The following is an 11,521-nucleotide window of genomic DNA, read 5'->3' as shown; positions in this document are numbered from 1 at the left end:
ACGCACACTGGAACCCTCTCCATACTCTTTATGTCATGGTCCTATTAGGTGTTGTAATTTAAAGGGAATCTACTTTGGTAACAAGGAAAGCACAATAACAGAGGTCCTGTGTCAACTACAGGAAATGAGAAAACAAAACATTTTTTTACAGCTGATTTCCATTTCAAAACTTTAAAAGATGCTAAGGCAATTATTAAAAATGGACAACGTATTTGATAGTATACCTCTCACAAGAAGCCAGAATCAACAATAGAATATAGATTTTGTTTAGAAAATTACTATTTATTTTCTCAAAATAAGTTTTAGGAATCCAGTGATATATGTAAATAATCAATAATCAGGTTAAAGTGCAAAAAATACAATTATACAAAAAAAAATAACATTGGAATGTAAGCTTTGGAAGTGGAATAACGTTACGCTGACGTGACTTTAACCAATTTAGTTGTTTTTTTGTTTGTATTGTTTTTTACAAAGACTGCTTCAGACTTGTAAATGTCCCTTACAAAAAAATGTAATTTTGATCAAAAGCAAGAGTCTTTCGGAATGTCTGAGAGGTCAACTTTGTCAGAGAGGTCAAGATCACATTCCATACATCTATGATGTATGATCCATTCGCCCCATTGGGCTTCATCATGCCCAACCAATACACTGCCTCAAAGTCATTAAGCCTAATTATCTCTTAACTAAATGTGGGAAAACAACTTAGATCTGGTACAAGGTGCTCCTGGATATTGTCTGGATACATCATAGAGATCCAGGATTTTCAAATCTCTCTGAAGAATCGTTCCTCACGATGAGCACAACAGCTTCCTTCCTTGGCTGGTGAATTGTTGGTGAACATTTAACTTTTTCTATCACTTTGGTTCAAGTTCAGAGATGTTCTACTCATTCTATGTTCCAGGCACTTGAGCTCCACAAAGTCCCCTGTCTTTGGTCAGCTCCACAAAGTCCCCTGTCTTTGGTCAGCTCCACAAAGTCCCCTGTCTTTGGTCAGCTCCACAAAGTCCCCTATCTTTGGTCAGCTCCATAATGTCCCCTGTCTTTGGTCAGCTCCACAATGTCCCCTGTCTTTGGTCAGCTCCACAATGTCCCTCCGTCTTTGGTCAGCTCCACAATGTCCCTCCGTCTTTGGTCAGCTCCACAAAGTCCCCTATCTTTGGTCAGCTCCACAATGTCCCCTGTCTTTGGTCAGCTCCACAATGTCCCCTGTCTTTGGTCAGCTCCACAATGTCCCTCCGTCTTTGGTCAGCTCCACAAAGTCCCCTATCTTTGGTCAGCTCCACAATGTCCCCTGTCTTTGGTCAGCTCCACAATGTCCCCTGTCTTTGGTCAGCTCCACAATGTCCCCCTGTCTTTGGTCAGCTCCACAAAGTCCCCCGTCTTTGATCAGGTCCACAAAGTCCCCTACCTTTGGTCAGCTCCACAATGTCCCCTGTCTTTGGTCAGCTCCACAATGTCCCCCTGTCTTTGGTCAGCTCCACAATGTCCCCTGTCTTTGGTCAGCTCTACAATGTCCCCTGTCTTTGGTCAGCTCCACAATGTCCTCTGTCTTTGGTCAGCTCCACAATGTCCCCCTGTCTTTGGTCAGCTCCACAATGTCCCCCGTCTTTGGTCAGCTCCACAATGTCCCCTGTCTTTGGTCAGCTCCATAATGTCCCCCGTCTTTGGTCAGCTCCACAATGTCCCCGTCTTTGGTCAGCTCCACAATGTCCCCTGTCTTTGGTCAGCTCCACAATGTCCCCCGTCTTTGATCAGGTCCACAAAGTCCCCTACCTTTGGTCAGCTCCACAATGTCCCCTGTCTTTGGTAAGCTCCACAATGTCCCCTGTCTTTGGTCAGCTCCACAATATCCCCAGTCTTTGGTCAGCTCCACAATGTCCCCTGTCTTTGGTCAGCTCCACAATGTCCCTCCGTCTTTGGTCAGCTCCACAATGTCCCCTGTCTTTGGTCAGCTCCACAATGTCCCCTGTCTTTGGTCAGCTCCACAATGTCCCCTGTCTTTGGTCAGCTCCACAATGTCCCCTGTCTTTGGTCAGCTCTACAATGTCCCCTGTCTTTGGTCAGCTCCACAATGTCCTCTGTCTTTGGTCAGCTCCACAATGTCCCCCTGTCTTTGGTCAGCTCCACAATGTCCCCCGTCTTTGGTCAGCTCCACAATGTCCCCTGTCTTTGGTCAGCTCCATAATGTCCCCCGTCTTTGGTCAGCTCCACAATGTCCCCGTCTTTGGTCAGCTCCACAAAGTCCCCTGTCTTTGGTCAGCTCCACAAAGTCCCCTGTCTTTGGTCAGCTCCACAAAGTCCCCTGTCTTTGGTCAGCTCCACAAAGTCCCCTATCTTTGGTCAGCTCCATAATGTCCCCTGTCTTTGGTCAGCTCCACAATGTCCCCTGTCTTTGGTCAGCTCCACAATGTCCCTCCGTCTTTGGTCAGCTCCACAATGTCCCTCCGTCTTTGGTCAGCTCCACAAAGTCCCCTATCTTTGGTCAGCTCCACAATGTCCCCTGTCTTTGGTCAGCTCCACAATGTCCCCTGTCTTTGGTCAGCTCCACAATGTCCCTCCGTCTTTGGTCAGCTCCACAAAGTCCCCTATCTTTGGTCAGCTCCACAATGTCCCCTGTCTTTGGTCAGCTCCACAATGTCCCCTGTCTTTGGTCAGCTCCACAATGTCCCCCTGTCTTTGGTCAGCTCCACAAAGTCCCCCGTCTTTGATCAGGTCCACAAAGTCCCCTACCTTTGGTCAGCTCCACAATGTCCCCTGTCTTTGGTCAGCTCCACAATGTCCCCCTGTCTTTGGTCAGCTCCACAATGTCCCCTGTCTTTGGTCAGCTCTACAATGTCCCCTGTCTTTGGTCAGCTCCACAATGTCCTCTGTCTTTGGTCAGCTCCACAATGTCCCCCTGTCTTTGGTCAGCTCCACAATGTCCCCCGTCTTTGGTCAGCTCCACAATGTCCCCTGTCTTTGGTCAGCTCCATAATGTCCCCCGTCTTTGGTCAGCTCCACAATGTCCCCGTCTTTGGTCAGCTCCACAATGTCCCCTGTCTTTGGTCAGCTCCACAATGTCCCCCGTCTTTGATCAGGTCCACAAAGTCCCCTACCTTTGGTCAGCTCCACAATGTCCCCTGTCTTTGGTAAGCTCCACAATGTCCCCTGTCTTTGGTCAGCTCCACAATATCCCCAGTCTTTGGTCAGCTCCACAATGTCCCCTGTCTTTGGTCAGCTCCACAATGTCCCTCCGTCTTTGGTCAGCTCCACAATGTCCCCTGTCTTTGGTCAGCTCCACAATGTCCCCTGTCTTTGGTCAGCTCCACAATGTCCCCTGTCTTTGGTCAGCTCCACAATGTCCCCTGTCTTTGGTCAGCTCCACGATGTCCCCTGTCTTTGGTTTGCTCCACAATGTCCCCTGTCTTTGGTCAGCTCCACAATGTCCCTCCGTCTTTGGTCAGCTCCACAATGTCCCCTGTCTTTGGTCATTTTGTCTTGTTCTCCTTTTTAGTCTTCACTCGTATTGTTTCCAGTGTCCCCTAGTCTCTTTTTTATGTATTGACATCACTTAATCTTGGATGGCTTTAGTTCCTTCACCTGCATGTGCAGCGTTTTGTGGACAGCTAGAGTTCTGGACTGACAAAATCCCTTTCCACACTCCTGGCACTTGAAAGGCTTCTCTTTGGAATGGATGTACCTGCAGGGCAGAGCAGAACAAAAACAGTCCGGGGTGAGTGAGGAAACATAACAAACACACAAAGACAGCTATCAACCTATAGCTGCAGATGAATAGTAGAAGAGAAAGAAATAAGAAGGTAAAAAGGAGTTGAGAGGTTGACTGGCCCACTAAACAATCTCTAATGAGAGGTATGGTGTTACTGACTGGCCTGCTAAACCATCTCATATGAGAGGTATGGTGATACTGACTGGCCCACTAAACCATCTCATATGAGAGGTATGGTGATACTGACTGGCCTGCTAAACCATCTCATATGAGAGGTATGGTGATACTGACTGGCCCACTAAACAATCTCATATGAGAGGTATGGTGATACTGACTGGCCTGCTAAGCCATCTCATATGAGAGGTATGGTGATACTGACTGGCCTGCTAAACCATCTCATATGAGAGGTATGGTGATACTGACTGGCCCACTAAACCATCTCATATGAGAGGTATGGTGTTACTGACTGGCCCACTAAACTATCTCATATGAGAGGCATGGTGATACTGACTGGCCCACTAAACCACCTTAAACGGGTGTCCTGACTCTCTGAGGTCATTAAAGATCCCATGGCACTTATCGTAAGAGTAGGGGTGTTAACCCCGGTGTCCTGGCTAAATTCCCAACCTGGCCCTCAAACCATCATGGTCACCTAATAATCCCCAGTTTACAATTGGCTCATTCATCCCCCTCCTCTCCCCTGTAACTATTCCCCAGGTCGTTGCTGCAAATGAGAATGTGTTCTCAGTCAACTTACCTGGTAAAATAACGGTAAAATAGAAAATAAATAAAAAATATGAGAGATATGGTGATACTGACTGGCCCACTAAACCATCTCATATGAGAGGTATGGTGTTACTGACTGGCCTGCTAAACCATCTCATATGAGAGGTATGGTGTTACTGACTGGCCCACTAAACCATCTCATATGAGAGGTATGGTGATACTGACTGGCCCACTAAACTATCTCATATGATAGGTATGGTGTTACTGACTGGCCCACTAAACTATCTCATATGAGAGGTATGGTGATACTGACTGGCCCACTAAACAATCTCATATGAGAGGTATGGTGATACTGACTGGCCTGCTAAACCATCTCATATGAGAGGTATGGTGATACTGACTGGCCTGCTAAACCATCTCATATGAGAGGTATGGTGATACTGACTGGCCTGCTAAACCATCTCATATGAGAGGTATGGTGATACTGACTGGCCCACTAAACCATCTCATTTGATACTTTTTCTACATGCTGATCCTGAATTCCGATTCAGCATCAAATATAATCGCGTTATCGTTACGTTTAATTGGTCTGTCGCTCTTGGGGAAATTAGAAGTTTGATTAGAAATCGATTCAACATAACACATTCAAAAGCAATGCATAACAGGTTTTTGACTGATTACATTGGGGGCTGTTCCATTTCTTTGACTGGAATGAATTCAAATGGAACAGGCCTCAACCCTGATGCATGACACTGTCAGGGGGGCACAACATCAATGGCACATGTGACCATTTAAGAAACAGTAAAAGAAAAAAATGGTATTAATATCCTGTGCTGTTCTTATGTAGAGGCCTTCTACAGCAGTGTAACTGAATTGGGTTCTGGGCTTTTCTGTTGAAGGTTCTGTGGCCAATAAATAAAGTATGCAATAAAATATGATTCATTCATTTACAACATTTTGCAGCAATCTATCTCCATTCTCCACGTTCAATAAATAGAACTTAATCGAAAATAGAAAAGTGCAGGTCTCACCTGTGGTCTCGGAGGTGGTCCTGCCTCCGGAAAGCCTTGTGACAGATGTCACAGGTGTACGGCCTCTCGTCCGTGTGCGTCCGCTCGTGGATAAGCAGGTTGTAGGACTTGGTGAAGTGGCGGCCGCAGAACTTGCACACAAACTCCTTCTTGGTCTTGGAGGGAAGGCGACCACGGCTAGGCTTGCGCTCGGGCGACGACAGCTTGGCTACATCTATGAGACAGCCTAGCCCGCCATGGCGAGGAGAAGTAGTGGCGGCTGCTCCTGTTATGCTCAGGTCCTCTGCCTTCAGCGGGTCCTCCTGGGTGGCGGCGGTGGCTAGGTTGGCGAAGTCGAAGCGTGGCTGGGGCTTGTTCTTGGAGCCCTGAAGGAGATTCATGGCGGTAGCTGCTGTGGCGGCCGCAGTGGCCTGGTCCTTGTGCTGGACCAGGTGGGGGAAGATAGGGATGGAAGGCAAGCCGGGGAAGCGGCCATCCATCAGGGCTGGGAGCTTGGAGAAAGTGCAGCGGGGGACACCAAAGGGAGGGTAGCCCAGGGTCCACTGGTGGAGGTGGATGGCGTGCAGTGCGCTGAAGCTATAGATGCCAGGGACCTGGTCCGTTGGCAGCTGGAAGCCATTGGAGGCCTGGAGGAAGGAGTAGTTGGCCAGCTGCAGAGAGGGGTGGAGGGGAACCGGGGCTGGAAGAGTTTTGCTGCCCATGATTGGTGTCACTACTGATCACTCGAATCGCAATGGGATTCCCTCTGGAAAAGCAACACATCAAAAAGGTTAGGTCATATTGATAACACAACAGAACTGTACTCGTTTAATACTCGTATAAGTCATTATTTGTTATAAAAGTCGTACAAACCCCTGATACCATGACAACAACTAAAACTACAACAACTAAAACTACAAATAATGACAATATTGATCATAATATTCCATAATGAAACAAGCATAATCGTGATATTTGATAATGAATCAAAAAACATTTCTATCTAAGTATTTCCTGCACTTCCAACAGGCTTTGAGTCCACCCCCCTTGTGCTGGGTCATCCTGGTGTCTTCACCCTGTTCCCCCCCACAGCCCCTGTCCCCTCACACCCCAACATAACCACCTCAATGCCAGGCCAATACACAAGCGGTCCATCTTGATGATCTAGTTGCTTTTCAAGAGGCCTCATTATCAGTGGATTAAGGTGATAAATGTGAATGTCTCCTTTTTACCACTGAGACAAAAGGGCTGTTTTTTTTTTCTCTAGGGAGAGCCCCTTTGCCACCTTAGAGAGTGATAAGAGCTGTCTGAACCAGACCTCCATGCCACAGGAACTACCAGCTCAACATGTGGCCCAACACACACACACACACACACACACACACACACACACACACACACACACACACACACACACACACACACACACACACACACACACACACACACACACACACACACACCTTGAATCATGTATTGTCTGCAACGCACACGACGAGTGATGAGAGCCTGTATGTGTGAGTGTGTATGTGTTCCCACATACATACATGCATGCGTGTGTGCGTGTGTGCGTGTGTGTGCGTGGAACGTGCTTAGGATATATGTCAGAGAAGAGAAGGTGTGAGAAAACAAAACAATTTCCAGTGCTGACACACAGACACTGGGATGTGCTTGGTGTGGGTGTTTCCCGTTCCCAGAAAACATGCCCGGGCTGTTAAGACTCAGGTAAATAGAATGACACCATTCACTGAGGCGGAATACCTCAGTGAGCTGTTTATTCAGGTTTAATAAGAGGAAATAACAAAGGAATATAAAGCCTCTTTGTTTCTGAGCATATTTGATGGTCATGCTGTATGACACAGTTACCCTATGTCGTTTCTGTTTTAGTCTAAGTAGAGCTCCCAAGCCGCACCTTTCCATTGTGATATGATTTAGCGTTCCAAAGAAAAAGCATTACCTCCTAAGCCATGCCGTTTGCTTTGTTTGATTCTGTTAGTCATAGGGAATTGTGTGTAATCCTCCGATTTTACCGTTCTGAAAATATGATTTACTCATTATTCTAGTTCATGTGGGATTAAGAATTCAAAATGTAATTGTTAAACGTGGTCATGGGTTATGTCATCATCACATTAAAAAAACTACAATATGGCCAAATCAAGATATATTGTAGATATTAATAGGCTATATATGGGTATAGATAGGCCTATTGGAGAAAATTACCCATTGATCATATTGGTGAATAAAGGCCTACACTGTTAAAAAAATTGTGGATTGAGTGAGAGACGTGGCTATTCTGCAGTAAATAAAAGTAAAATAGTGTTAATTAGAATGAAGCTCAAACGTCCCCTGGGGATTTCTCCTTTCTGATCAGGACGCAGAAGTAATTTACTTTTACTTACGATGTCATTAGGGGCGATCAGCGGTTTCTCCCGAGTGGTCTCATATCCTTCAAACCCTTTGATGTCTACATACCATCTCTAACGACTCAACAATCAAACTAAACACTGCTAAATCCCGTTTCCCCGTTGGACGTGACTGGCCAACTGTTCCAACTCCACGCCTCGATCACACAGCAGACTTTTTATGAGATTTGAGATAAGATAACGCAAGGCATGATCGAATTATCATGTTCCCCCACACATATCACGCCAGTATATGTTAATGAATGTGCTCACTCTAACTTTAATACATATTATAGGTAGGACATTTAGAAATCAAATAATGGTTTAACACAAGATACAACATCCTATGGATTATAAAGTGACCCGAGGTAAACCTTCATTACATTTTCCCAAGACATTGTTATATAATTAGGAGAACGTTCCGTTGCTGTTGGTAAGAAAAGTCACACCAGCATTCACATTTAGGTCCCCACGAGCCAAAACCAATCAAAATCAGGGCAGCTTTTCCACAAGTTTATCTGAGCTGAGAAAAAAATCGGATTACTTTGGATTTTTTGCGCGCTCTTGCAGCCTCCAGACATGGGCCTACAACAGTACATGTCACAATTTAGAGGGAGTTTACCTCTTTCAGGTTGTACATAAGCACAGAGGCATACATGTTGGCTGGGCCTACTTAAATTGCAATTGAAAAGGCTACAGAAATACATTGTAATACATTGCATTGGTTTTGGGTTAAGAAATACAGGCTAGGACTCAATCTAATGAAATCCATATCCACAAACTCACTAGTCTACTGCGGCTATAGATTATCTTTCATAAACCTGGACTTAATTTATTTAGTTTTCTTTTTCAAAGGGCGATTCAAGTGCAAAACATCTATCTTATAAACATCTATTGTTAAAAATATATATATATATAAAGAGGAATGGTGACCTTGTGTGGATTGGACAGCAACTTCAGAGTTCTTACGTTAATACAGATGCTTTGGTCAATTGTGCAGCAATTACCTGGGACACATGTTTTTAAGCCGTGTGTTGATGCAGAACACGAGAGGATATGAGCGCAATAAAATAAAGACGTGTGCACCCAAGCAAAGTGGGAAACAGTTCTCTGACAATCGCAAATAAAACATGTATATGCCTAAGAATGATTTCAATTCAAGACAATAGTTCCAGATCATGTCTGATACCATAAAACCATGATTTTGTCCATAACAGTTAGCACAATACGTTGTCCACTGTTATAATTCCGATCATTGCAATTCCCGATCAAATAAAGTGTTTCCATGTAAAAAAAATAATAATAATTAAGTAGAGTAACCCTATCATAGGTCTAATCCATGTTTCTATGTAAAGTACACTACATCGTAGCCTGTCGTTATATTCCGGAACACCGGTTTAACTCTAAATATTTAACTATTGATTGAATGTAATTCACCTGCAACGAAGACCGTTTAATGTTAATCGATTATTAAATGTAGGCTATGTATTTTTTATTTTTTTTGGCGACCTAGTAAAATTCGTTTAAGTCATTTTATTATAAGAGACACTTAAAACGAATAATGATCATAACAATTATCCTTACCACTCTAGCTATATTGAATTGATTAAATCGACATTTAACAAATATTTCGAAGTACCTTTAATATGCCACAAAAATACATTTAAAAAATATATATAAACAACATAAAAAGGTATTGTTTCGTTAGGTACCAAAGTTTGGATAAATTAATTGGGGATACCCTTTCAAATAAATGTGCATCCTCATCATCGAACAGGCACATCTTCCTCATGTTAAGTCAAACCATGTAATGTATCATGCAATTCAACGAAATGTAGGTTTTTGGCATGAAATTATGTCGTTATTTTCACTTAGGTCCTTGTTGATTTTACTCCAACGTGCTGGAATGCGTTTACCTCTGAAATATCCCACCTGTTTCACACTCTCTTCGCGCATCTAACTCAGAAGGCTCACAGTCGTGACTCTCTCTCTCTCTCTCTCATGCAATCTCAAGACACCGTCGAAGATGTTAACTTCTAGTTCCAGCATTAAACAGGTCAAACAACGGGCAAAAACTGAATATTGTTACTAGGCTATTGTAATAACACACCTATTCACTTCGAATGGACCCAGTTATGTTAAATAGCTCAACTCTCAAATCAGTTATGGTAAAGTTTACAACTTTGTGTATTGTGCCTCGCGTTGTCATTCCCCCGAAGAAGCCTGACCATAAATACATTTTAAACGTCGTATTCTGACTGATGGCTCGGAGAAAAATCACAGAGAAAATGTTATACGATGAAATAGTTACCAGTTCAGATGTAAGTTCGGTCCTATGGATCCGGAGTGGTCCTGGAATTGAAAACCTGCGGATGGTCCGATGCAAAACGTCTTGGAAAAAAAACGTTCAAAGTTGAATGTAGTTCAGAGAAAGTTTTGGGCTTCGTAAGACAACTTGCCCGGCATGTTCACATCGAGTTTAGATTGTACACGCGTGTAGTTCAACAGCTGTCCAAAATAGTTGTGTGCAGGACTTCTGTAGTGACTCTGGTGAAGACGCCTTCTGTTACTGTCCTGCGGTCTACACTCAAACCGCCTCTTTATTGTAACCAAACCCTTTACTCGCACATGCGCGTCATTTAGCCAGCCCCCATACACATTTTGAGGGAGCTCCTTACTGTAAAGTCAACTTTCTCTTTTTTTCATTATAAGTTGAACATTCTAGTGATGGCCTGAACACAGTTGTAGCATAGTGTCAACTGTACTCTCTTGTTTCTTTTTAGAGAGGCTGCAATGCCTAATTCCAATAGGCTGTTTACAACTACTGAACACATACATTTGTCATTTTGCCCGGCCCATATTTGAAAATGCAGGATCATTTTTTTAGCCAGTCTGGGCTTATACGACTATACAAATTGGTATGTCATAGAAATCGAATTGTAATAGCTCATCCTTGCCCAATATTGGGAAATAACCTGGCAGCTAAAATTCATAGGAGCATTTGATTTTTGTCATGCATTTTTTTCTCAGTGGATGGCAATGCTGAGATGGCATATTGATTGCCTACAACATTGCATATAAGGGTAACATATCAAGGGTTAATGGATTTGGCAATGAAGCAAATCACACTCTATGGATTTAATTGATGGCTTCAAACGTAACAAATTAAAGTATCACCCACATTATTATTATCGTTTTTGTTGTTATCATCCTAGTATTAATATTAATGTTAATAAGTATTTCCATAAGGTTGGTATTATTGGTGGAAGAAACAATGTGCGGGCCGAACCTCATGCACTCTCCCTCATAGGCCTAAAACCTACAATCCATAATCCGAAGGGCAAAAATCCCCCCAAACAAATTAATTCGATTATTATATTCATGGGATTAAAAATAAACGGCTCTTTTAAAAATAATTCCTTAAGGCCTCCGGTTTTTCCTGTTTAGAATAAGCTTCTGTACGAGGTGGAACGACTAACAAATACATTTTCACTTTCTCCTAATTAAAGAAAATATACAACTGTCACTTTAACTTGAGATCTGGAGGGAAAGAAATGGCACACGTGTATTTAACCCCCCTTAAACCCATTATTCAATTGGTCACCTTGCACGGAAAAATGAAGACGCATCTCAAGCCTTTAATTTAAATTGCAGGAGAAAACACCTTTCTAAGAAGG

At 43.5% G+C, this 11,521-nt stretch overlaps 1 protein-coding gene across 1 annotated transcript; it reads right to left on the bottom strand.

The window, feature by feature from the left end:
* Window positions 1-257: 257 nt before the first annotated feature.
* LOC129811376 (protein odd-skipped-related 1-like) lies at window positions 258-10,404 on the bottom strand. The gene is made up of 3 exons (XM_055862625.1): window positions 10,156-10,404; window positions 5,464-6,208; window positions 258-3,679 (listed from the first exon to the last, which is right to left on the bottom strand). Exons 2-3 carry the CDS (start codon window positions 6,162-6,164, stop codon window positions 3,547-3,549), a joined length of 834 nt encoding a protein of 277 aa, XP_055718600.1. The 5' UTR covers window positions 6,165-6,208; window positions 10,156-10,404; the 3' UTR covers window positions 258-3,546.
* Window positions 10,405-11,521: the final 1,117 nt, after the last annotated feature.

The sequence above is a fragment of the Salvelinus fontinalis genome, chromosome 15 (assembly GCF_029448725.1).
Source record: "Salvelinus fontinalis isolate EN_2023a chromosome 15, ASM2944872v1, whole genome shotgun sequence".
NCBI classification, from domain to species: domain Eukaryota; kingdom Metazoa; phylum Chordata; class Actinopteri; order Salmoniformes; family Salmonidae; genus Salvelinus; species Salvelinus fontinalis.
This window is presented reverse-complemented; position numbering and strand designations above follow the sequence as displayed.